Source organism: Diaporthe batatas, assembly GCF_019321695.1.
Source record: "Diaporthe batatas strain CRI 302-4 chromosome Unknown Contig00003, whole genome shotgun sequence".
Classification (NCBI taxonomy): domain Eukaryota; kingdom Fungi; phylum Ascomycota; class Sordariomycetes; order Diaporthales; family Diaporthaceae; genus Diaporthe; species Diaporthe batatas.
Genome location: NW_025408550.1, coordinates 3,383,860 through 3,410,595, shown reverse-complemented (window position 1 = coordinate 3,410,595; position 26,736 = coordinate 3,383,860). Strand labels below are relative to the sequence as shown.

The window sequence follows — 26,736 nt, the reverse complement described above, 5'->3', positions numbered from 1 at the left end:
GCTCGGAGCCGTGATATGCCCAGGCGCTGTGGCATCACTGCTTGCTCTGCCCCAGGATCAAATTTCCGCACGCTCGCCATATCGACAGCATGATCTGTTGAAAAATGCCCGGTTTCTTCTACACCCTGCCGATACGGCCTCCAAGAAGGTCTGCAACTCCTTTGACATCGCGGGAAGTGGGCCCTCCATCACCTCCTCACCACGGGCCGTCATGACCAAGTCCTCCAGCAAGGTATTATTCGAGAGTCAGAAACGAACGTCTTGGACAACGAAACAAGCTCAGACTTCAGATCTCAGAGAAGCTCACGCATGGGGAGCCGCTGGGTTCGCAAACAATTGCCCAGGATCCCGTCACAGACGATGCGTGTGTCTTTGCCGTCCGACAATGATATGAGACCGGCCGAGACAATGTGCTGCGCGCATATCGAGTCGTGTATGACGACCGACCAATGCGCAACACTGACATAGTAAGTACCTCGACCGGGAGCTTGGGGCTCACCAGCTTCGTGATCCACCAGAATCCCACTGTACCCGTGCTTGTGAGCTTGCGCCCCGTCTTACCAACCAGAAATATGTGACGCGACGTCGTGAGAATGCTCAAGTGCAATCTGTGTGCTCGAGGTGCTACTTTGAGTTTCATTGACCTGCAAACTGTTCTCAAACAAGGCGGCGCGACCCGCCGAAAACTTTATAGTGCATGGGCCGTTGTGGAGGTTTTGTTCCAGACTGAGTCCACTGCATTTTGCGGTTCTACGAGGGAAGGGAACCATCTCGCTTTCGACCCAGAAGGCGGTGCTGGGGGCAGATTCTTGTGCTCAAAACTCAAGTTATTCATGCAAGCCGCCCAGCTTACCTTAGAATCTCGGCATGCCTCCCGAGACTGTCAATGAGGTGAGTCGAGTGTCGACTATCTCGTCACAAATCTAGATGGCCCAAGATCTGTGTCAGATCGGACACTGCCACTGCTCCACACAGCACGGCCAACAGACCAAACCCTGGGTTCCCACGCGCGGGTCGGTAGCCAACCAGAGTATCATCTTGTAGCCCCAGACATCTGCGCAGCAATGTCCGCAGGAGAAATCAGCCCACAGTTGAACAGGCTTTCCTGATCGTCGAGATCATGGTGTCGTTCTGGACGAACCCTGTGGCGCAAGCATGACGGTCGCGCACAATCATGCTCAATCGGCTCGATGTTCGATTTGACCCACAGTCTACAGATCTGAAAACCTTAGCCACTGCTTGGTTCAGGAGGTGAACGGCGGAGGAGTGAAGTCCCCTGTTCGAATGGACAGCTTAACTGAGTGTGGTTCTCAGCTTCAGTAGTTAATCGAGCATGAGGAGCAGGTTCGAGGGGGTTCAATGTTGGGTGACTTTGACTTAAACGCTTTCTACTTTATCATAAGCTGTTGAGGTTTATTAAAAAGGCCCCCCCACCCCCCACAGCTGCTTGTCCTTGTACGAGGATGGCTGGTAAGTATCCTCGGATAGGTCAGCCGCCGTTTTATCCAGAACTTTTGGTCAGCGATTCGTCGGTTGTCATTCACAGTTCCCAATATCTCAGGAAGCGCCCGCAGAATACCTACAAATTTAGCAATGAAAAGGGCCAGTGTCACAGACTAGCAATAAAACCTGGTGCAAGGAATCTGGGAAATCCAGATCGAAGGCTTTCAACTGATCGCTTATGCATCTGCTACAGTCTATCGCCGTAGTTCTGAGCCAACAGAATGCATGAGCTGAAAACTGTCAGACATATATACGGGCGAATCAGTACAGAAAGGGGTAGAGCATGGTTTCGCTTTAGCAGTTCAAATTGTGGATCCAATGTTCTAAGGTACCTACACTTGTACCTAGAGGTACGCTAGGGTAGTAACAATCACATGGGAGTGAAATGGCTGTATGCAACTGAAGTGCACAATGTACATCTGCCATCTCAAGCTCCCTCGGCTTAGAAGAATATATCTAATGCCTATTGACCAATACTAGCAAACCAGAATATCGCACCTTGAAAGCCATGTCTTCCTATTGGGAGGAACTAGGTCCCTGGCTAGATAAAATGAACACTAGCAGAGCACAAATCTATAACTTCTTCAAGTTTTCAGCCTGTGGGGTTATGTTATATCCATTTGGTGTCTTGTAATTTCGTATTATGCCATCTTGTGAACTCTTCACATGGTCATTGATGCCCAGGGTGGTCGGCAGTCATATCTAATAACCAGGGTACCTAGGTACTATTTTCCCATCATAATCAGCCTGGTAGGGCTTGCTATGAAATTGACCTCTACACTACAATTAGAAGAGTGACAACTTCATAAACCAAATATTAATAGCTTTGTGGTACACCCACAGGCAGCTGCGGTCCATGGATGTGAGTTATTGCAGCCACACTGCAAGTACATTCATCCTAAGTGCCATAGGTCAACCTAAGTATACAAACCATATGGAATCACTTGTTAAGCTGATAACCTTGGAAGGTAGCAAACTCTCCTTTGAAGTGGGGCAGCATCTAGATCCAAGATCTCACATTTTAATGATGGCTCAGGTGAACTTGCCTGCAGATGTATTTGCATGCTTCCATCAAAAGAAGTGTGAGCCTGCATGAGAACTCATTCATTAAAAAACCCACCAACGTGACATTCTACAACACCGTTGACCGTCATGATTCGCAAACAAGTCATGACAAGTTAAAACATGCAAGCTACCTAGGTAAGGGATGCTTGCCTCGGCACACAAATTTATAGGAGCAGGAACTCCAAATTGTATGCTATCCTTTTCTTTTCCATGTAAGGGTATCCTTCCGGACAGAAGCTTTTTAATCTGGGGTCAAAGCAACATGGGCCGTCCCTTCCCTACTAATGCATACTGAGTTCTGAGGACAGCACACATAGTTAGGCTGAGGTTAGTGTTAGTTGAAAGCTGTGCCCTTGAAAAAAAGCCCCATTAAGGAAAGGTTACTTAATGAAGAGCGGTGGTCGAGTTTCAGGAGGTGCAGGTAGGGTTTCTTTGCCACATGGATCTAGTTCGCCACGCTGCTCGCCTTGGCGGCAGACGACCAGTCCGCCATGCTGAGCAGCACGAGCTCGTTCGGCAGCATGGGCTGGGCTGGGCCATCTGCACGACGGCCTCACCAAGCACGGCAATAAGGAGCGAGGTGCACGCAGTGTGGTGCATATGAAAGAGGAAGGCATCGAGATGCTGATCAGTATATATATATATATAAAGCTTGCATTAAGGTGAGTGTCCAGCTCTATCGAGTGCTGGGATATTTACCAGACAATCCGACCATGCCGGTATGTTCAATGGCCCGAGGTGTCGGTAGTCGTACAAAGCAAAGGTGAACTGCAGTGGGTCTTGATCAGCCCTACAGACAAGGGCCGAGGGCTGCGGTTACGTCATACGCAACCCGGAGCAGGGTCTCTCGGCTTTGACCCCCAACATGCGACTTTGCTGCTGACACCGAACCCCAGAATATTATTTCCATGTTCCACCTCACCTGAGCTGACGGACTGACTGACTGTTTTCCAGCGCGGGGGGAAACTAGACCAAGCAACAAGCTGCCAGCGGGAGCTAAGAGGGCCGGATCCAGGGGACGGAAACATCCACCCACCACCTCACACAAACACAGCCACTCCTGCGCCGAGACGTTTACGAAGCTTGGAAGCCAGCCTCGGCGCGCGGGCAGCTCGACGCACTTGACTTGACTGCCGGCTGCCCGACTTATTTTACTGCCCGTCGGCCACCAAGGAGCGGCATCGTCTTCCTCGTCCACTTTCACTTTCGAACCGTCGTCGCAGACCACTCGATAACCACAACCACAACCACCACCATGAACAATCACGACATCCTCGACGAGGAGCCACCCCCTTCTTACGAGGAGGCCACCGGCCGCCCGTCCATCACCCACCGCCCCGGACAGAACGGAGCCCAGCCGCCGACATTACCACCAAGGCCCTCAAACAACAAGATCAACACCAACGGGCCCGTCACGCCGGGCGGCCCGGCATCACCAACCGTCACCCCACACACGCCGGCCCAGACCTTCCAGCAGATCCTCCCCGTCTCCCAGCAGGCCACCGCCAGGCAGTTCCCGCCCGCCTTCAACCTCTACCGCGACGCCTTCCCGGGCGGGCCGCGCTCCTACTTCCTCGCCGAGCACCAGGTCTCCCCGCTCTACTCCGTCACCGCCGGCTGGACCGCCGCCGCCTCCGGCTCCAGCCTGGTCCTGCACAACGGCCCCAGCGACGACCACGCGCCCCTCGCCACCGTCGCCTACGACATGACCGGCCGCCACATGCGCGTCAGCCTGCCGCCCCTGCCCGGCCGCCCCGCCTCCGGCCCCGTCCACGTCCAGACCCCGACCTTCATGAGCGCCAAGTTCGCCTTCACCGTCGAGGTCCCCTGGCCCGGCCCCGCCGCCGGCCCCGCGACCACCTACCGCATGGAGTCCTTCGAGTGGCGCAGGAGCAACAGCCTCGCCATCGGCGGGCTGGGCGGCCGCTCCCAGGGCTGGAAGCTCGTGCGCATCAGCAACGAGCTGCCCCCGGGCGGCCTGGCCGTCTCGGGGAGCGGGCCCCCCGCCGGCGACGGGCACGAGGTCGTGGCCGTGTGCACAGACGCCGTCATGAGCATGACTAAGCTGTTTAAGTTCTCGTTCCTGGGGACGGGGCTGTCGGGGGCTCTCGGGGAGCGCTGGGCGGTCATGGCCGTCACTACGGGGCTCGTCATTTGGGATCAGGAGCGCAGGAGGGACTAGGACTCTTTCTGGTGAAGCCGGACTGGGTAGTTCTGGCTGTGTGGACCTTGTGGGCGGCTCCGTCCAGGAGGGTAGGGTGTGACTGCATGGGATGGAATCTAGCATTGGACTTTTCGGCATGGAGCTGATGGGACGAGGGAGTTCAGGCGCAACGTGACAAGTGCTTTTGCAGCTTTGTCGCCCGTGGAGTGAGGGCGGTGTTCTTTGGATGTTTGATGGGGTTTTTTCGAGGGAGCGATGGGGCTTATTAGAATTTCAGTCTGGCCAGAATGATACCACTTTTTACTTCACCCTGGGTCACATTTGAAATCGAGTATATGGGCAGACTTTGCTTGAGTGACACAAAGTGACCTCGACGGAACCAGGGCTTCTTCACACGCTTCAAAGTATTATTTTCATCCCCACTTTAAGAAGGACTATCGTAGCCATCCTCAGAAATACCTTTTCTCCATCATCATTCTCCAATACATCATGTTCCACACTCTCTAAGATACTAGCTCCTGGGAGGCCGTATGTAATCTGCAATGAGCTGCTTGATGCTCTTTTGCTTGCGCACTGGCCTGGACGGCGACCTGACCCGGGTCGCACAGCTCGGTGCTGAGGCTCTCCTCTCCACGCGTTCCCGGGGCACAGATGTGTTGCTGAACGTGACACGTCTCCCCATGCCGGGCAGGTCAGTGTTGGCCCGCGAGAGGGTGCCCTTTGGTGGTGCAAGGTTCGCGTCTCCCCCTTCGCTCGATGTTTCCGAGGACAGCGCCCGCCGCTCCGAATCAACGTGCCCTGGTACTGCGTGGGCATCCCCACCCTCCCTCGCATTATCGTCGCCTGCCTCCTGGATCCCCCCGAGTTTTGGTGACGGGCGCGATTGGTGATCCCAGTTGTTGGAGTAGAAGGGATTCAGTGGTGGCTCACGGGCGGGCCGTGGGGCCTGGCCATTGTCCTCTATCCGTTGCCGCTCGGCCTCCAAGGCTTCCCGCATGAACAGCTCATAGTCTGATGGCTGTGACTCTTGTGCCGCGCTCGTGGGCGAGACAAGGCAAGACTCGACGCTGCCGACCCCCTGGGATGGCGGTTGCAAGCTGGCAACCGGCTCTAAGCACGAGCTTGGGTCACGCTCCGGTCCGTCATCAGAGGCCTCGGCCGTCGAGGCCTGGTCATTCACTCCATACAGGCCAAAGTCGGCGTCCGCCGATTCCAGGGACCTCTGGGCATACTGCTCAAGTTTGGCGTCCAGTTCCTCCAAGTCCAGGCTTTTTCCGGGATAATAAGACCGAGACCGAGACCAAGGATTGGACATTGGCTTGTGGGGCTCTTCGTCACGGTAGTGAGCAGTGGTTTGCTCAGCATCTGTGTGGATGGGGACATAGGATGGTCGCTTCTCTGTTAAAAAGGTGGCCTTTGAGGGGGACAGGGTAGCGGTGCGGAGTTGGCGGAGGCGGTCAACCAGGCTGGGCCTCCTGTTAAGTGACTTGGTTCCCATCTTGAAGAACGACGATGATCTGCGTGGCTGGTTGTGGCCTGCGTGAGGTATGGCCTGTGGTTGGCTTATTGTTTCCGTACTGTGAGGGCCGAGGGCTGAAGGTGCAAGCAATATCGCGCAAATGTTTCGAGGACGACGTGGGTGGATGTTGGGGCGCGGGTCAGACAGGCACGTCGGCTGTCTCACTTCCACCGTGCTCTCGGTGAGTGCCAGTCTGCAGACTGCAGACTGCAGAGATTCTTGGCAGGGTCTAAGGTTGTCCCTTGCATGGGTTTGCAGGAGTGCTGAGTGGCAGAGGCGTCGAGTGATGCCAAGCGTGATGGGAGAAAGAAAGTTGAAGGGCATCGGCATCGAAAGTCAGCCTGCCAGACTTTCGCGTTGACGCGGGGGAAGAAGCTGAGGGTGACGTATTGACTGCATTGCAAGTTTACTGTGACTGTGTATGTAGACAGGTAGGTAGATGGTGGGTGGTGGGTGCCACTGGGAGTGGGTGGTATGATTGGTATGATTGGTATGGTTCAAGGGACTGCACGAAATGAAGCAGGACGTTTCCCCGGATGCGTTGTTTTGTGGGGCATCTTCTCTACCAATTCTACCCCTGTCTGCCCCGGTTCCCCTCCTGCCCGCCTGCCCTCTTGGCGGACCCTTGACAGCTCTAGACTGGCTGAGTGGCTGCTCGCTTACCGACAGCTTTCCGGGGGCCCGGCCGATTGGCGGGTAAAACTGGACTGCAACGCTCACCAAACGCCCCAGATACCGAGCTATAGCTATGTGCATGTGTGCTGTAGCTTCGGCACGCCACCTCGGCCGCCTGGCCTGTCAGTCTTTCCATTCCCAGGACCGAGAGTGAGGCTATCCCCAACCTGACATGCTGACACATCCACGAGGACCATTAATTGTGAATTGTGCTCTCACAGGTCCTCACCCCGTCTGCTGAAGACGGACAGGAAGCTCCGGATGAAGCTTGTGAAAGTCGCCCAGGCATCTACGCTCGAGCGACGAGGTCGGACATGGACACATCATTGAACCTCTCAAGTGACATCGTCGACGTCCAATGGCGCAGCGTCAATGCGGCCCTCTATCGTCGGTCCTGAAGTCAACTACCTCGATACTACATAGTACTCTTCATGTCGAATTTTGGCATAGGACATTGTCATGCGTAACGGAGCTCCTCGAAGCCCCAGAAATCCGTCTTCTCACAGGTGTACATGCTGTCGACTGATATCTCTCCAGCAGACCTTGCCCCAGGAGCCTCAGTATCTCATGGGTGCGCATATGAGCCAATGCCATCTCTGAGCCATGACGACTCGGTCGTCGCTCTGCACGGTTGATCCACCGGCCTTCTGGATGGCACCATGGCAGTGAGACGGTGTGCCCCTAGCCGAGAACTACCGAATCTCGTTCCTGTTGTTTACATATGGGACTTTGAACTCGGGAAACAGGCAACTACACATATAAGCCGCGGATAAACAGGCTGTCCGCGTGTCCCCGTGCCTGCATTGCCCTTGACGTTCTCCTGCGACCCGAATCTGTTGTGCCTTACTTCTGCGCAAGCACTTTGAAGAGCAAACCAACCATGAGATTAATTTTTATTACAGCTTTGACGCTTGTTGCTGGCGTTTCCGGCGGCCCAATCGCCGCCGAAATCCCACAGGTGCAGATCGAGGGCAGCCGCCTGTTTCCAAACTTGACCACCATCCTACCCGATCTCCTCCATACTATCCAGCACGAGACCAGTGCGATTGGTAAGTTGGTAATCCCCTTGGTCCAGTGGCCAACAATTGACTCCACGAAGAAGGGTACAGGCATCACGGGCTGACAGTAACAAATGTTTATAGACAACATCCTGGATCAGCACCCAGGCCCCATCGTGGGAGATGCCGCCGACAAGGTCGCCGGTCTGATCGGCATACATCTCCATAACATCACAGACACCCTACACGACGCCCGGGGCCTCTTGGGTTCATTGACAAACGAAACGAAGCTGGTCGACGAGAACGGGCTGCCCTGCAATGTGACGTGTATCATCGACAAAACCAAAAATCTCGTCAAGCATGTCGGCGGCACGGCCCACAGGTCACTTCTCAAGGTCGGGCTGCGTAAGTACCATCAATCCCTCACCCGAGTTGCCGGTTCGACCAAGCTGAGCATCCCCGACCGCACAGACGCCCTGGGCAAATCCATCAGTCCCTTCTTCCTCGCCCTCAGCGCAATAGTCCTGGTGATCAACGCCGTCGTCGGTGGGGCCTTGGCCGCGCTCGCTGCTCTGGTGAATGGCATCGGGTTCGCCATCGCCGCCGGGATTGCCTACCTTGGCCACCTTGTGTCTGAGAAAGAGAAACAGACGGCCGGCGGCCCAGGTGGGAACATAACGCAGTCCATCGGACATTTCATTGGTGAGGTTCTACACCACAAGCTCGCAAATCTTAACCTGTGAGCGGATCATGTTGCCAACAACACGATGGTATGGGAGCCTGGCATTGATGCTGAGGGCTCTTCCTTTGCTTGCCCGAGCCAAGCAAGCGCGAGGACATGGCGCATATCCAACACTCCTTTGACTAAACCGCAACCCTCCCTGATGTAGTATATATAGCGGTGAAAACCCCCTGCTTTTGGTACACGGTCGATCACGTCTGATTTGGTTGTACTGTATCTGATTGAAGAAGTCAAAAGTATTCTAGAGTGGTATAACCCTCCAACATGATCTTATGCGGTTTCGAGGTGATGCGTGCATATTCACCAACAGAAATTCCTCACACATTCCTCCGTGGCTTCTTCTTGTCCACAAAATCCATCCTCGTCCGACACAGAGGGCATGTGTTCTGGTTGGCCGACTCGAGCCACTTGTACAGGCAGTCGCGGTGGAACAAGTTCTTGCAGGTGGCGCACCGCTTGTCGGGCATGCGCTTGTCGACCGAGATGTAGCTGTAGCAGATGGCGCACTCGACGTTGCCCTTGAGAGCGCCGACCACGTTGCGGCGGAACGCGCCGAGGCCCTCCACGATGCTGCCGTTGGAGATGATGATGATGCCCTGTGTGGTGCGCACCCACGACTGCCACGTGCGCTCGTTGCAAGCCACACGGTTGAGCCCCACCACATTGACGTTGCCGATGGGGAAGTTGGCGCTGATCTGCAGGAGCAGCGATGCCGACTGCTCCTCGTCGCCGTCGTCGATCGGGTACGCTGCTGTGATCTCACGCGCCTTCTGGTTCACCTTGATCACGAACTCGTGCTCGTCCGGGTCGGCCACCTGCGACTTGGACCAAGTCTCCACTTCCTCCATGACGTCGCGGATCAGGATGGGCGAGAACCATCTCTCTGTCCATGGCTCGATGGCGTTCTTGGTTTGCCTGGATTTGCAGTCGATGAACCACGTCCTGAACAGGCCCGGCACGTACTTGAGCGACAGGTAGAACAGGTGGATTAGAAGCCACTGCATGTTCTTCTCCTCCGGCAGAGAGTCGCCAACATTGATGTCATAATCTTGAATGTCAAGGGATGAGAAGCCAATCTTGTCGAGGTTGATGGCGTGAGCAGCTGAGTGCCCCAACACGTCAACGGTGAATTCCATGAGTGGATTGATGGCTCCCAAGGTCTTGAGCTGCTCCGTGTAATCCTCCCGCAACTTGTGCGCAGAGCCTTGGTAAGCGTCGAAGATGAGCTTCCATGATAGAAGATAGGACCTGATGGCTGTGGGGAACTGAACCAGAACCTCCTCCGGGTAGGCCTCGAGCGTCGGTGCATCGAGAAGGAGAGACATGAGCTCATCAGGGAGCTTGGCCTGCTTCTTTTCGATTAGAACGTCTAGCGAGAGTTCTTCCTGGGCGGCTGGAAGCGCTCGGTGGAGCAGGTTGAAGCCAGCTGACTGTATGTCTCGTGAGTCGGATGCCACCAAGCCGTAGACCTCCGACAGATCTTTGAGATGCTCCAACGGAATCTTCCCCGCTTCACGACAGAGCAGGGCATCTACCATTGCTCCTGGTTGCGAAGTTATCTCGGGTCGGGGAAGCTTCAACAATTCCAAAAGAGCGTGGTTTCGTGACTCCGCGTGGGCGTTGAGAGCGTCGACAAGATCATCATTGGGATCTTCAATAGCGGAAAGGCCAGACATAAGCTTGACGGACGCGTGAATGTACGGCAAGTGCTTCTCGATGCTGCCTCTGCCAGCACGCTTCCACAGAGCGAGGCAGAACTCGATCGACTGCTCCCAATAGGGACCGTAGACTTCGCGAATACATGGCAGTAATCGCTGCAACGCTCTGCAGCTCTCTGTGACGATGCCCACACTTAGATCCACAACTGGCTGCCCCGTCCAGGAAGTGATTTGCTTCACCGCGAAGACAAGACGATTGTTCGCCACCGGAAGCTGGCCAAGCTCATAGATTGGCATACAAGCGTTCAGCAGAACTAAGGTCAGGACCGTCTTGTCCGACTGAGTTGAGGCACCAGCAATATCACTGACAAGCCGGTTGAGAAGATTTGAGACAATCTTGGAGTTTGCAAGCGCCTCGCCGTAGCCCGTCAAGAGGGCAACGGCGGGGAAGACCGTCGTGTGAGTCGCCTTCATAACGTCGATTGCAGCCAGCCAGTCCTCGACAACCGCCTCCTGGCCGTGGGCGTCTGAGAAAGCTGCGAATATCTCGCTCAATGCCCGAGCACTATAAAGAGCAATGGGCGTGAGCTCTTTTGACTGTTGAATCATTATGTCAATCAGCTCATCACGCAGGCCTTTTTCGGTGCCTCCGGGCCGCCATTGAGGAGACTCAGTAAAGATGTTGTTGACCAATCTCCTCGTTGTAGAGACCAGATCTTCGATTTCTTTCAGGAGGGATGGCTCTCTGAGGGAGCCCAACAAGACATTCTCTTCCATGAGGGTAATCTGATCAGATGCCACTTCTGCAACGAGGTATAGCAGATATAACAGTTCCGCCTGGAATTTCTGGGCAAGAGTCCCGAGTTCAGAACCGCTCTCAATAAGCGCCACTGTATACATGGCCATCCGAGCTGGAACGGAAAGCCCTCTTTGGTCACGCTGAACTCGCGGCCTGGACTTGCTGGTGCCTTGAGGAAGGAAGTAGGCCCCGAGAATGTTGCTCGTCAGTGCCAGTGAAGGACTGAGCTCGAATTGCAGCAGCTGCAGAAGCTCCTGCATCCAGACATTCGTGTTCGGGAATAGTTGCTCCACATCCACCCCATCAGACAGCGACACAGACCTGGCCTGTTGTACAAGAGTGTCAATAGCCAAGGATCCTGACCCCGGGCGTTCCAAATTGTCCTGGATTATGCTCAGGATGGACGGCTGGGCATCAACGTGTCCTTCCAACATTGATCGTAGCTGAGTGGCTCTTGACGAGACTGTCGAGTCTGCCACCTCCATCATGGAGAGGAGCTTCGTGACAAGGTTGAGATGTAGAGCGTCGTCCTCTGAAAGGGATGCAGGCTTGCTCTTCAGTATCATCTCCAAGGCCAGGATACTAGATTCATTCTCGGAGCTGAGTGCATCGACAAGCTGCGAACATATGTCCTGTGAACTCGCCTGTGATAGGGCATCATACTGCAGAGCTGACTTGAAAAGCGCCCACGAATGGCACTCGTTGCGCACGCTGGCCAAGACCCGAGTCTTGACATAGTCTTGTAGTGCGAGGTTGTCCTGTGCCAGAGGCTTTGCCAAAACATGTGAAATCAGGAGTGTGATGTAACTATCAGCCCTTTCCCGATCGCTCATCTTAAGAATGCAGCTGATAGTGGCGCTCCATAACGACCTGTATAGGTCGGGGTTCTGCTGACCCAAAGGAAGGAGACAAGAGATAATAGATGAGGCTGACGGTGAACACAACATCTTCTGCATGTCTTCGTCAGAGTCAGTTGGGATCAAGGACTGCAGGTAGGATGCGTCGCTTATGTTAAAGAGGTGTGGCGTCAACTTGATGGCTGACTGTAGGATTGCAGCTGCGCCAAATGGCTTGTAGTTCCGTCGCCTTAGAAGATCTGTGGCGTTCTGAATGACGGTGCAGGATGAGGCTTCGGTGTGGTCAGGTATTTCATCGCTCGCACTCTGTTTTGGCACTGCTTTGACATCTCTTTGGATGGTACTAACGACGGAGAACCACCGGGCACCATCCTCTGCAAGTTTCTTCTGGGATGCGTCGAACTCTTTCGAGACTTCAGGCAGGGAATTCGAAATCCGAGCCACGAGTACCTGAGCCAACCTGTCCCACTCAGTGTCAAGGAGCTGTAGAATCGAAGGATCCCTGGAGAGTGCTGCAACTCTGTAGGCTTGAGAGACAATTGCAATCTCGCCGTTCACTGACCAACCCTCCTCGCGATCGGCCGCGAACAAGTAATGATCAGTCAATGGGAAAACATGATCCTTAATGATATCGACGCGCGCGGCTGAGTCGATTCGAGGGAGAAAGCGAGAGACAGCGTTGAGATAAGCCATCCAAGCATACGGAGCGTTGGATCTCGCCTCTTCTCTTCTACTGAGACCAATCCTGAAGGACTTCAAGAAGGTTGAAAGATCCGCAGGTGGCAGAGAATCTGATGGAAGCGCCGCCAACAGCTCGTCCAAGGCCCGCCAGAATCTTGGGGGACCACCTTGGGATCCCTTCTCAATGAAGGCCCTTAACCTAGCAAGGGGCGACTTTTTTGTGCCCCAAAGCTCCTTGTCTTTGCGTGTCACAATGGTCAAGGTCGTGAGCAATTCGGCTGCAGAGCCCAGCTGTGACTTTTTCAGGGCGTCTGATGTCAAGATCTTGCCAATACGCGACATGTCTGATTCAATCAGATCCCAATGGGTCTCGGCGCAGAGCTGCAGCAACTGGTAGACCGTCTTCCTAACGTGGGTATCGTCGGCAACTGCAAAGGCCCATGCATTATCGCCCGGGCCAGATGTGAAGAACGTCTCGTACTCTGTGCGATGCTTCTCCATGCCCGAGCCTGAGAGCCTCTCGAGGAGGCCATGGACCAGAGAAAAGCTTGCAGCGATCACACGGTAGTATTTCGCTTCTGCGTCTTCTGGCTTGGTAGAACGCTCGTCGCTCAACGTGTCGGGGGTCTCGGTGATTGCATCGGTCGCATATTGGAGGATCTGTGCTTGACACTTGTTCCAGAAAAGGGTCAATTTGTCTTCTGTGTTCAAGAAGGCCGAGATGCCTTCAGTCGCACATCTTGCGACAGCCTTGTCCTTGTCGTATGTACCAGCCAGCCAAGGCCCTGCAATCTTGGGCAGGTTCCTCTCCATCCGTTTTCGGGCGGACTTCAGCAGCTCGACTTGGAGTGTGTGGGACAGCTCGCGGACCCGGCGGTCGTTGTCGATTGATATGCGAGGGTAGAGCCGGACCCAGGCCTCCAGTATAGCCTCCTCCACGCCCCCATCTGTCTCATTAGGGTGCGCCTGCGTGTATTGGATGAGGTCTGCGAGTGCTTTTGACTTTGTGGTGTTGTCCTTTTTTAAGAGGTTCTTGAACGAGACGACGATATTCGGATCTGACAGCGAGGACAAATCAGGGTCTTCGGAGAGGTACGAGAGGCTGCCGCTGTTGGTCGAATATGAGGAGAATCCACCGAAGCCAGAGGGCGCCGGGCTTCCAAAGCCCCTGCCACTCGCGGCGCGACCCTTTGCACCCTTGAAGGACATGGCCGAGATCAGGACAGGACAGGGAGTGACGTTGATGATCGGAACGCGCCACTACAGCTTCTCGTCGACGTCTCGGAAGGGCGAAACTGAGGACAAGGAGGAGGCCAAAGTGTCGAGGAAGGTGGGATGGGACAATCTGGGCCTGACGAGTCGGTTGTACTCGCAGGAGACTGGCGATCATCGGCGGGATGGTGGTAGATGGGTTATAAATCATCAGCAGAAGAAATGCTCAGTATCTCCAAAGCTACCCCACGGTTGGTGGGATGGATCCGAAATGCGTCATGCCGGGCAGCATCACTAGCGCGGTTTAACTGTACCTTATTGAGTGTACCTCGGACCCGCAGGGCAGTCCCCTGCTTGCGCGCCAACCACCACGGAGCCGGGACGGATAGACTGCCAACTTACAGTGATGGTTTTAGTTAATTTCGGAATCTTTCACTCCCCATTTTACTTCACTAGGTAAGGTAAGTATATAATTTACATAAAATCATTCCTATAATTTATTAATACTTTTTAATTTTAAAATTTAAATTTTTAAAAGAATAATAAAAAATAATAAAGTAATTATTATATATTTAATAAAATATAAAAAATAATAAATATTAAAGATTTTAATAAAATATAAATAATAATTATTTTAATTTATTAATAATTATTTTAAACTTTAATTTTTCTTATTTATTATATTACTTTATAATTTAATTTAATTTAATCTAATTTTTATTTTTATAATAATATTAATGTCGGTCGGCTTGCTTACGCGTAAGTGGTTGGGTGAAGTGGTGTGTATTGGTGATAGTTAGAGGTCTGCCTGGCTGGGCGGCGAAGCGCCCAGTTGGGTTGGCCAGACCTGCTGACTAATCTTGGTCCGTGCGTGCGCACGGGCCCACTAGCCTTGCAGTGGCTAATCCACTGCAGCCTACTATTCCCACAATTAATATAATTATAAGTTTTAATCTTTTAAGGTTAGTTTTATTTACTTTTCCCTTTTAAGCTAACCCTCTGAAATCATGCATTCTTTTAGTGGGGTGCCCGGCCCCACCATTTCGCCATTGCTGCTACCAAGCACGTCCTTGTATTCTTGGACTCATTGTCAGACGAACTGTTTATTAGCTCCCGCTCTTGTGTCGGCGTGCTGAGGAACAACGACGCCCCCACAATCTGGCCTAACCTGTTCAGACCACGGGGGACTGTGGGTAATAATTTGCGCCGTGTAGACCCTGGAAGTTGTATCTTTCGATCCAGCATCCTTAGAAGACTAATTTGAGACGGTTTCCGTCAGTTTCTCTAATATGAGAGCACAGAACATCCAGAATACTACAACGCTATAGTAACTCACAGTCTAGGCTGCTCCTGGAAATATTCAAAGAATAGAAAGGACTGTAGCACCTAAGCAAGGCCGGAATCCTATCGTTGAACAGGAGCCATCACGCGTTCCTCTGAGTATGATTCTGTACCAGGTCCTGGAACAATGACTCCATGCTAGCGTTACTGTCGTCTGCACAGTCATCGAGCAAGAGCCAGAGTGTCAACTGGATACTCAATCGGCTATTTGCCTGAGTGTCACAGCGGGGGGTTTCATTGGTACCCCAGGGTAGGCAGCACGATTTGTAGCACACCTTTAATCATATGAGTTCGTCAGCCCCTCTGTCCATGGAGCAACCGGAGGTGACTTCAAACGTTTGCTCAGTTTATTTTCTCTTAAAATAGGGCAAGAATCAAGTTCTCAGAACCTCTCAAGACTACCCAGAGTAGTAAGTGATGAGTAGTGCTGGTTATGTTTGTCTTTCAACCGAGTTCGGCCCTTGATTATTCACACTTAACCGATGCGCCTCTCCTATCCATTCCTTCCGTGTCTCAAAGTTAGTGAAGATAAGTTGGTACACATGCAGCTGCATTTATCTGCAAACTGCACAAGTCTGGAAATATTGATGTCTCAATTCTATTTCAGCTTACAATGAACCCTATATGATTCTCGCACGTGTCTTCTGCAAGTTCGACATGGAATTAAGTCAGCGCACCGGTCTGCACACATCCCCACCAACACACATTATTTCTTAACTATATAATATATTATTATTAATTCTATATAACTTTTAAAATTCTAAATTAAATATATATTATAAGTATAGTTAATATCTATATAATAATATAGTTTTTATTATATAAATAATATTATTTATTATAATAAATTAAAATATATATAATTTTCATTTTTATTAATAAATAAATCTATTTAAATATTAGAAATAAGTAAGTTACTTTATTTAAATCTTTATTTTTATTTATATATATAATAACTTTTATAATAAAAGAATAGGTAAGTATTTTTAAAAGAATTATTTAAAGTTAGAAATTTTATTTTTAAAGTTTCCTTACTAAATATAAGAAATATTTTTAAAACTTTAAGTTATTATAAAATATAGTTTTTAATAATATTTATAATTTATTATATATAAAAATCTATTAAAATTATTAAAATTAAAATTAAAGAGTTTCTATTTATAAAATTAATAGAATTAATTATTAAAGATTTTAGAAAAGTAGAGTAAATTCCCTACTCTTTTACTCTACTTTTCTTAAATCTTTAATAATTAATTCTAATAAATTTCTATAAATAGAAACTTTTAAAATATATATAAATATTATAATAATATATATTTTTATAATAAAACTTATATTATTATTTAATTAAATTAAATTTAAAATTAAATTTTAATATCTTAACTAATTTCTATATTAATTATTAGTTATTTAATTAAGAAAGAAAATATTAAACTTTAATAATTTATTTCTAACTTATAGTAATATTTATTAATAATTTAGATTTTTATTTACTATAAATAAAAAATCTAATTTTTAATAATATTAAATTTATTTATATAGTATTTTTATAGAATTAAATAAAGTCTAGTAAAAATCAACCTTTTTAGTGGGAAATGTGTGTGCGTTGGTGGGGATGTGCGCAGACCGGTGCGCTGACTTATACGACACCTGTAGACAACAACCAAAGACATCTCAGCCGAGAAAAAAATAACTGGCTACTCCATATTCCTAACTAGCAGAATCAACACCGGGACCGACGTCAAGGTTAAAGTTAAGCACAAGCTCAAGACTTGAAGAGCGCAAAGGAGGTGGGAGACATACTCACCCAAACAGGTGTCAGGGCACAATAATAAGAGAACGGAAATTCGCGCACCCAGAGTCAGAAGGCGCACACCCTCCCTACTATTCAGCCAATTAGAGTATAAAACCTTAAAGTCCTTATAACTTTAATAAATAAGTATTCTTTACGATTTTAAAGGCTATAAATAGGGTGGGTTAATCCTCTAGGAACTTAGGTCGTACCTATTAGCCCTACTTACAGCCCTCCATTATACTTTATACTTTAGAGCTTACCCCCTTTACCCTAGCCGGCCCTTTCGTGGAAGAAATCTATATAGAGTACTTCTTAGTTAGTAGATAGGTGTGTACCTTCCGATTCTAGGTGCGTGAATTTCCGTTCTCAATAATAATATAACTAGATAGACTGTAGATTTTAATTGCAGCAATAGAACATAGCCACGGGTACCAGTGAATCTGCAGTGATTTTAGAATAGTAATACCTAGGTATCCAAGCATGAGGCATGAAGATCTCACTAGTAGAGACCACAGCAATGCTTGTGCATCAACGTTCAAAGAACCGTCTCTCAGCCACAACCCTTCTACATCTCCGAACACATGGGCGTGCCAGGGTTTTCAGCTCGTCCGAGTAGCTGACTTACCAAGGCTGGTCCGCTTGGCGAATTGTATTTTTCCACAGTGACTTTCACCTCCACCGTTGTGGTGTATATTCTAGTCATCCATGTACATAACAATCAATCCCACCTTCACCTTCATATCAACACTATTAGCTGCCTCTATAACAAGGTATATAAGAGACTTCTTAAATCACCTAAGGAACTAATAGAGTTTTATTTTTATTAGTTATATTTAATAGTATTCTTATAGGGAATGAATATTTATATAGAAAGAAATAGATAGTATATAGATATAATATTTCCTTTTAAGTTATAATTAATTAAAGGGCTTTATTTAACCTTTTTTAACTATATATACCACTTAAATAAAGTGCTTTTTACACTCTTACTTTAAGGTTAGGCTTATTAATTCTCCTTTACTTACTAAATAATACTTTATTACTAACTATTAAAAAACTTTATATAAAGATTTATAGAATTATAAATTAGTTATTATAAGTTAACTTTATTATAAAAAACTTTATTAATAATAAGAAAGGGATTTAAAAGGAGATTTAAGTATTTAAATATAAGTTAAAGTGCTTTAAATAATAATAATATAAAAGAAGTAATAAATTATTAAATTAAAAGTATTAAATTAAAAGTAATAATAAAAATTAAAAGTATAGTTAATAAATATAAATTTTAATTTTATATAATAAGTAAGTAATATAAATTAAAGCTAATATCTATTTATTTAATAATTATATTTACTTACTTAATTTTTAATTACTTATTTAATATAAGAATTTATATATAAAGTTTATATAAAATTATATATTTAATTAAAATTTTTAAATTTTTAATACTTTTAATATAAACTCTTTCTATATACCTTTTAATATATCTTTTAATACACCTTTTAATATACCTTTTAATATACCTTTTAAACCTTTTAACCTATATATATTTAGATATTAACTAAGTATTTAAATACTAATTAAACACTAAAAAGCTAAAAGTTAAGAAAGTAAAAGTAAAGATTATATACTTTCTAACCTTTTAACTCTCCTTTTAACCTTCTAACCCTTTAAACTTCTAACTTTTTAACATTTAATTAGTATTTAAATACTTAGTTAATACCTAAATATATATAGACTAGAAGGTATATTAAAAGGTGTGTTAAAAGGGGTATTAGAAGGTATATTAAAAGGGGTGTTAAAAGGTATATTAAAAGGTATATAAAAAGAGCTTATATTTAAAGTATTAAAATTAAAAAAAGAAATTATACTATAAGGTCTTTTAATACTAACTTAAAAGGTATTTATAAATATAAAGGAGTTACTTAAAAAAAATTAATATTAAGTAAATAATTAGTAGAAATTAAGTAAGTAAATATAATTATTAAATAAATAGATATTAATTTTATAAATTAAAGTTAGTATATTAAAGAGTATTTATACTTATATACTATTTATTTCTTTTTATATAATCTCTTCTTATACTATTAATATTGCTTAGAGAAGCTATAGACTATAATAGGACACTATAATGAAGCTAGTATATGCTAGTAGTAGTAGTCCTGCCTACTTAAATATGTCCGTGCCGTCCACTTGTTATTAGTATTCACAATCAGCAATTAGTGACGGTGGGGCTGGAGCTCCGGAAGGGCGTCTTGGCCCCGGGCTCCCGTCGGCAATGCCCCACAGTACCCCGCATGACAAGGAAGCGCCCCGCCGTACATGGCATGTCGACAGCACGCCGACACATGCATGCAAGCACGTTGTGTCGCAGCACGGAACTTTCTGGCAGCCAGAAATATAGGCCTTGGTCCAGTCGACCTGGGCCAGGTTGTTCTCCAGTCCCCGGGGCCGACGTTGCAAGGTGGGCTCGGCCCTGGGCCTGGGGAAGATGCTGGCCAAGAAGGAACACATGGACAGTACACGGGTCTCTCATTAAGGTGTGGCAGTAGGCCCGTTCTTTAACCCCGAGATAAGGACGGGAGGGAGCCTTGTATGTGCACGACCAGCTCCAACGTGACCCCTCATCCAGCTTGCACGACCACAGCCCTCTCTTGCCTTTCCCTCCTCCTCTCCCGCATCACTCAACTGCCATCGTCGGCTCATCTGCCTAGGCACATATTGTCACACTGCACTTGCCTAGCCGGCCCCCTAGACCCGGACAGATGCCTCAAGACACACGTCCCGCTGACTGAGCTGTTTGCCCATGCCCCTGAGGCTGGCTGACTGCTCCCACGGCAACTGCGGTACGAGCACAACACGCAGTCGGTCGGGTCGTCCTCCCAAGCAGCCGGCCATCCTGGCCAACGCCTTGGCCACACTTGCTGCCTCTCCTTGCCTTGCTCCCGCCGTACCATTCGAGATTCGAGATTCGAGATTCGAGATTCGAGATTCGCTGTTTGATCTTTGACCCTTGATGTCCTTGCCAGCAGCCTGCACATTACACTTCAGGTATCGCTCTGCATATCAACGTCACAAAGGCTGCGTGAACAACCAACGGTCCTGCCGTCCCCCTCCGGAAATCACACCGGTCAGTCCAACTTCTATGTGAAGTCCAACTTCTATGTGATACCTGATCCCGGCATCAAGGCATGCTGTCGGGCACCCCATGCCTGCACTTTTCTTCTTGTACAGCCGTCGTCTGAGACTTGACGGCATCTTCGGTCTGACTTCTTCCAGTATCTCCTGCCTGGACGCACTTCACATAATATGACCCTTGCCATAAACTCCACGCCATGTTAACCACCGCATCCCAATTCGGCCCTCGAGCCAGGTGTCTGCGGACCACCCATGCCACCGCAAGTGCAGCTGCAACTGTGCATCGCGTGCTTGGTGCCTCCGGCGCCATCGCCCTGCCGCAGTACCAGCAAACCCGCGGCTTTCGCTTCGGCTCGTGGTTCACCCAATTAGACTCGGAAATTCAGGACAAAATAAGGCGGCGGCAAGAACAGATCTTCAAGCAGAAATATCTCGGCCGACGCCAGCACAATTCGGACGATTACCAGGTGGCGAATGACGCCCAGCGAGCCGTCAAGCGCGTGATGGCTAGCTATTGGCTTTCCCATGATCCACGCCCATGCGCCGCACCCGAGGATGCTGTGTCCAGCAAGCAACACACATCCGATAACAAGGATGGAGTGCGCCCAGGCCAGAACATTGAAGATGTGGAGCGAGGAGCCATTGAGCATCTTATATTCGGCAAAGATGAAGAGGATCCAGCGCGTGGGCTCAAGACGAAGCGGAAGCGAGGTGGCAAGAAGAACAAGCAAATTCGCCCTTTCTCTGGTTTAGCTGAGGAGCAAGACGACTTCTTCATTGACCCAGTCACCAACCGGAAGGTTGCGAAGCATCCCGTTCCGAGTAGTCCTGATGTCGGGGTGGACATACCCGTCAAGACCTTCAAAGACCGCGGAATTCAATATTCAACCAGACACTTCGGACTTGGATTTTACAATGAGATACCCCTGAATGACCTATACAAACCAAGCCAGGTCGAGGCCGATCCCAACGCAGAAAACCCAGGAGGATCGTCTGGTCATTCTAGAAAACCAGTTGGCGATGGTGTCCAAAGTTTGAAACCCGAATTCGACGACTTACATAAGTACAAGCCTGTGTTGGACAAAGGACAGGTCTCGTCCGAGGCACCGCAGCAACCGTACGCCGCCGTGGACAAATACGAGTCAGTGGAAAACAAGGAGCCCATCCAGTTCCAGGACTTGAACCCCCCGTACCAAGACCTTGAAAAGTACAATGAAGCAGTGGTCGACGAAATTGTGGCTCGTTTCGAGAGTGACAAGGCCCCATACTCGGATCTGCACGGATACAGCCAAGATTTCGTCTCAGAAAACGCATTAGATCAAGGCGCTGGGTACAACGACCTCGGCAAGCTCAGACCAGCTTTCTCTGTCGACTCTGCTGCCAAGCGAACAGAAGTCTTGCCAGCGGAGGATGGCTTGGATAATCACATACCACCAGGGGCCGAAGAGCCTCACGAGAAACCTCTTGGCCCCCAAATCTCTATGACCGGACCATCTTGGACGTCGGTGAATCGTCAGCAAAAGGTCGAGCATCTGGGGCCCGGCGATTTTGACACATCCACTATCGAGAAGCTGCGGGAAAAGTATGGGACAGCAAAGCTGCGAAAGTACACGGTCGTGGGGAATGCCGAGCCGAAGAGGGGCTCTTCATCGTCTGCAGCAGAGCCAGTTGCGGAATTGAAGACCTTGAGGCAACAGCTTGAAGAGCTGGAAAATCACAAGCATGTGTATCATAACGAGCCAGATGAGCGAGTCGCCGAAGATCTCACAATGAGATACAATCCCAGGGAACTTGCCAAGTATAACCCAGACTACTGGAACGAATCAGATGGGAAGCCTTTACCTGGTATGGACGAGCGAGTAGCCGAGGGCCTTTTGAAAAGATACATGCCTGAAGAGCTTGAAGGTTACGAGAGACCAGTGCAACGGAACGAGCCTGATGGGCAGCCTTCAGCAGCAGACACAGCCGACGATTCGGGCACTGAGGTGCCGAGAAGGACTTGCGAGAGCCAGCAGCTTGAAAACAATTCCGAAGAAACCCATCGCAGACAGATGCTGGAATCACAGATGAAGGAAGACCAGGCAGCCTCGGATGTGACAGACCATGAGGCAAGTCTGGCCGTCAAGTCTGCAAAGGCCAGAGCGGCGAAGGCCGAGTCGTCGCGCCAGCTCACTGGCAATTATGTCCGAGACTTCCCTGAAGAATTTGAAAAGTCCTGGACGGAGACGCTGTCGACGGCCCCGAGTGAGACGGCTCAGCGAGATTACGAGTTTTTGTTCGAAAGTCAGAACATGGACGGCGGACTCGAGGGTGCTTTTGGACGGCCATCACCAGCTAAGATCCAGCCCGCACTCGACAGGCAGTCTGATGGACAGCAACGAAAGACTACCCCAGGTATTGCAAGTGAGCACGGCGACATCAACTCTGCTCGGGAGGTAAAGACCATGGTTGCCAATTCTACCAGCGGAACAGCGCCCTCCCCAACCCCGGCCAACAAGGGAATGGAACCAACAATCTCAGACACCATCCATCGTGAAACGACAAACGAGCCTACCTTGTACAAGATCCTAGCCTATGATCCAACTATGCAGAAGATCGAAATCGCTGAGACGTCCTCGTTCGTTCCCGACACTGCGTCTGCCTTGACACCAGCTGATGCCCTACTCCGCCTATCCCACCCTACGAGATTCTTCCCCCACTTTGGGCCTTTGCAGGCTGAAGGCTACGAGATCATCTCCGGGTCAGGCGATGTACTTGTTTTCCGCAAAGTACGTTCAGAGGTCAGCAAGGGCATACCGGCCGTGCAAACTCCGGCGCCTGAACAATCGGTCTCAGCGACAGATGAGTCTGCAGCGGTCGAGACACGCATCAACCCAATCGACATGACGGGGATGCCGCGGTTCTCTCCTGCCAGTGCCAATTTTGCTTCACCTACAGGCTATGTGAATTACGAGAACATACCAGAGACTGCAGCTAGCAAACTGCCGCCACCTCCTCCGAGGATCAAGTACAACATCGATGTCCACCGCGAGGAGCCCGTTTTCAGTGGACCAAAAGCAAGAATCAACGATAAGAGGACCAAGAAGACAGGCCTCGGCAAGAGGCTAATTGTGGGTGGTGTCTGGGTTGCCGGTATCAGTTACGCGCTCGGTGTCATCTCAGAATACTTCACAACCGGTGGTATTGATGGAATGGGACCAACAGGACTCTAAGAACTCGTTTGGATGGCGCCTTCAGTAGTATGGTAGGGATCACGATTTGGATCTTTCGATGGTGGAGAATTGCTTGTAAAGATATTGTAGGACAAGTGGCAGACGTGATGGAAGGGATGGCACTGTACAAGGTACATTATGATTGCGGACTCCCCACTCTGAATATTTCGAGTCCATGGATTTTGGTCGGCGTTCAGGATGGCAGACACGACTCGGCAGATACTCCCACAGCGTAAACACTCTCCTTTCAATATTAGCGCCACATCCTTGATGGCATAGTTTTGTTTCCTAATGCTAACATTCTTCTATGATATGTGCCATTTTGTGTCACTTGATGCCATTCTTCATGCACCTAACCTGGCCGTACAAGCCACGACTCCGACTCACAGGCAAACCCACTGCTCAAGACGCAACAGTCCCGCACCCGCTCATTGAATCATTCTGAGGTCCCAAAAATACAGGAAAACAAATGCAGACCGACGAGCCCCAAAGCACTGCCCTCGGGGGAAACCAACACCCCTCCCTTGGTTATCTCATCCCCAGACCGTCGATCCTAGGCCTAGGCATGGTCCTTTTCCAAGGTGCCGCTGGAGGACATCATCTGGCGCTTGTACTCCTCGTGGTCGAAGCTGGCAGTGCGCTGGATCGGGGGTTTCCACTCCGAGGTCGAGGTGCGGCGGCGGGCCTCCTCTGCGGCACGCTCGGTGGTGGGCGAGGTCGGGCCCGTCAGGCGCGCGGCGAGGTCTGCGTCCGCTCCGCCGAAGGAGGAGGTATCTGTGTTGATCCTTGCTTGTTGCTGCTGACTGGCGGCCATTTTGGAGAGGTCTCTGAGGATGTGTCTGGTTGTGGTGGTGGGGGGGTTGTTGCCGCGGCGAGCCGAGGAGGGTTCTTGGTGACGATGTGCTTGTTTGGGTGTAAGTGGATCTTGCTTGGTGAGACTCGGGTTGGTGGTTAAGGGCCTGTGCAGAAATAAGTACACAACTGGTGATGGGTTAAAATAGGTCGATTAGAGGATCGAGAGTCTGATTAGAGATGAGAAAGCGAGGGAATCCGTCAAATAAGGCGAGGAGGGGCCAGGAAACTTATCGCCCGTGGGTCGATCACGACCTCATATCGCAGTACTAGCACCCTTCTCCCCGGCAATGGACTGGTGCCACAGGCGGACATCCCTCCCCAATGGTCCCTTGGTGCAGCACAAGTGGGAAGCTTTTGTCCCTGTTGCAGCTGGGCCATTGGTCAATCGGGATCGTACGCTGCGGGGTAGCTCCTGCACTGCAGCCCTCGTCGGCGGCAGCTTGACATTGACGTGACGCCAGTGAGCTGATCGGCGCGGCAGCCGCAGCGTCTCATTCTTTCAAGTGTTGCATTTGGGCTACGTAGGCCTCGGGTTGAGGGTGGTCTGGCCAGAATACGTTGGCATACCTGGAGTAGATACCTATATATAGGTAGCTCAAGATCAACATGTAAGAGAACATGTGATATCTGCAGTCTACCTTCAGAAAGGTGAGGATCGGACTGTAGCTCTCAAATTTGTTTGCTGAATCGACTGCCTTGGACGTCCGGGGCGACCCCTCTGAGAATCCTCACACCATCCCCAGCCGGAACTACCCTCATTCGATCACACTCGGATATTCGCTTCTGCTGACTTCAAGGCTGTCTTTTGGCGACGGCACGGGTCTCACCAAGACTCGCTTGAAGACTTGTTAACAAGAGGCGGAATCATTGAATTTCATTCAGTAGCCATCTTTCTTCTTAAAGCGATGATCAACGAGTGCAGATCTCCGTTGTGTGCAACGGGGTTAGCACGTGAAAAGACCGAATTTGGACCATAACCGAAGACAAGGCCACCCACGCTGATACCGCGGCGTTCGGAAGACATCTGATGTCTTCCCAAACTTATCGACTTTAAACTTTTCTCCCCTCCGCGAAATAACTCTCTGCCATGGCCTGATACAACGACCGATCCAGCCTTGGAACCTGCACCTTCAAACTGCAGTTTCATGGTGTCTAACTTCTTGGTCGACCAAATGGCCATATCCTATTCAATCAAATACCAAACGCAACTTTCTTTCACCTTTCGAGCATCTAGGGCATCTCCAACGAACCAGTCCCGGGTTCCTTTTCTGGACCGGGGTCTTCAAGCCTGCCACGCCAACAAGAATCAAGTAACAAGCAAGCAGGAGTCTACTCCAGAGCAAATGCCTTCCGGCTATCCTCGCCTGAAAGATCTGTCTCGTACTCGAACACCAAGCAATGGACGTCATCGACGCCGAATTTCTCAAAGACACGGCGGTAGGCGCGGGCCAAGGAGCAGCCTCCTTCCCAATCGATCACGCCCCGCTGGCTGAGGGTGACGATCCAGTAGATCGGTAAGCTGTCATTTAGGATCTCAGCAGGCCCGAACCGGCGGATTTGATCGTCTGTCGTGAGTCCAGGGTCGATTCGGCGGCGGGCCTCGGTCATGCTGGCGACAAAAGGGGAAGCAGCGGCTTCAGCCAGCTCGTTCCAGAGGTAGGCAATGTTGTGATCTGTCTTGTTGATCTCGATCATCTTCTTTGGATCAAAAATGACAGCTGAATCGTTCTGTAGGCCATCTTCAAACAAGTGACGCACCAAGGTCTCATCCGAGGTGCCGCAGAAGTTGCTATATGACGAGTAGGCGACCGTCGTGGCGAATCGCCGGAGGGCTTCCTCGCTTGGGGCCGGTGGATTCGAGTTTGGGCTCTCGGCGATGGAAGGAGGAGGGACTGTATAGTCCATATCCTCGTCGCTGTCGACGGAGGAATCGTAGCTCTTTTGCTCTTGGCCTGGGGTCATCTCGCGGTCTGCATCGAGGTTTTCCGAGAAGTTGTTGGGCACACTGGGAGCTCGTTTGCCCCGAGCTCGAGCCTGGGCAATTTTCTCGGCTTGTTCTTGGACCTTTTGCCTCTTTTCTTGAAGCTCCGAGTAGTCCTCGAGCAGCTGGACCAGTTCACCGAGTTTCTGATGATCCAACGACATCTTGGTGGGTTCCTCGACAGCACACTGCCGAGATTTGGAGCTGAAAGAGGAGTACTTTGTGTGTATGATGGTGTTGTCGTGCAGGATTTGGTTCCTGGGAGGTAGAACCCGGTTGTACTAGATTCTTTTGGTTGGGCAGCTCGAGAGGGAGGAGAGATCGTGTGGAAACACGAACAGTAAGCAGGGTGCGAGTGGGTGTACGAGAACAGCTGGCACTGAGCAGGAGACTGCGCCTAGCATATCATTGACGACGCACTTGCTAATCGAGTGAAAGCAGGACTGCCAACGTTCTTGCGCCTATTGGAAGTCGCGTTGCCTTCCAAGTCGATTAAGAACTGAGGTGGTCCCGACACAATTCCTTCAGGGCATGGCATCTC

General features: G+C 49.9%; 7 protein-coding genes across 7 annotated transcripts; 3 read left to right on the top strand and 4 right to left on the bottom strand.

Annotated features, from left to right (window-relative positions):
- Positions 1–3,454: 3,454 nt before the first annotated feature.
- On the top strand, positions 3,455–5,586 carry KVR01_002207 (uncharacterized protein). The gene has a single exon (XM_044781590.1). The coding sequence runs from the start codon at positions 3,824–3,826 to the stop codon at positions 4,748–4,750; it is 927 nt and encodes a 308-aa protein (XP_044647222.1). The 5' UTR covers positions 3,455–3,823; the 3' UTR covers positions 4,751–5,586.
- Positions 5,244–6,721, bottom strand: KVR01_003467 (uncharacterized protein; the record flags this gene model as incomplete). The annotated part of the gene is made up of 1 exon (XM_044790855.1): positions 5,244–6,721. Exon 1 carries the CDS (start codon positions 6,579–6,581, stop codon positions 5,244–5,246), a length of 1,338 nt encoding a protein of 445 aa, XP_044648482.1. The 5' UTR covers positions 6,582–6,721.
- A 1,085-nt stretch (positions 6,722–7,806) lies between these two features.
- KVR01_002347 (uncharacterized protein) lies at positions 7,807–8,667 on the top strand (the record flags this gene model as incomplete). The annotated part of the gene is made up of 3 exons (XM_044795014.1): positions 7,807–7,975; positions 8,069–8,329; positions 8,396–8,667. 3 exons carry the CDS (start codon positions 7,807–7,809, stop codon positions 8,665–8,667), a joined length of 702 nt encoding a protein of 233 aa, XP_044647362.1.
- Positions 8,668–8,983: 316 nt separating this feature from the next.
- On the bottom strand, positions 8,984–13,870 carry KVR01_003044 (ubiquitin-protein ligase RKR1; the record flags this gene model as incomplete). The annotated part of the gene is made up of 4 exons (XM_044788732.1): positions 8,984–11,767; positions 11,834–11,930; positions 12,069–12,463; positions 12,866–13,870. The coding sequence occupies 4 exons, from the start codon at positions 13,868–13,870 to the stop codon at positions 8,984–8,986; spliced, it is 4,281 nt and encodes a 1,426-aa protein (XP_044648059.1).
- Positions 13,871–19,539: 5,669 nt separating this feature from the next.
- On the top strand, positions 19,540–24,737 carry KVR01_002868 (uncharacterized protein). The gene is made up of 2 exons (XM_044791145.1): positions 19,540–20,139; positions 20,289–24,737. The coding sequence occupies exon 2, from the start codon at positions 20,345–20,347 to the stop codon at positions 23,357–23,359; it is 3,015 nt and encodes a 1,004-aa protein (XP_044647883.1). The 5' UTR covers positions 19,540–20,139; positions 20,289–20,344; the 3' UTR covers positions 23,360–24,737.
- KVR01_003991 (uncharacterized protein) lies at positions 23,919–24,173 on the bottom strand (the record flags this gene model as incomplete). The annotated part of the gene is made up of 1 exon (XM_044787500.1): positions 23,919–24,173. One exon carries the CDS (start codon positions 24,171–24,173, stop codon positions 23,919–23,921), a length of 255 nt encoding a protein of 84 aa, XP_044649006.1.
- Positions 24,738–25,543: 806 nt separating the features above from the next.
- On the bottom strand, positions 25,544–26,359 carry KVR01_003730 (uncharacterized protein; the record flags this gene model as incomplete). The annotated part of the gene is made up of 1 exon (XM_044791835.1): positions 25,544–26,359. One exon carries the CDS (start codon positions 26,357–26,359, stop codon positions 25,544–25,546), a length of 816 nt encoding a protein of 271 aa, XP_044648745.1.
- Positions 26,360–26,736: the final 377 nt, after the last annotated feature.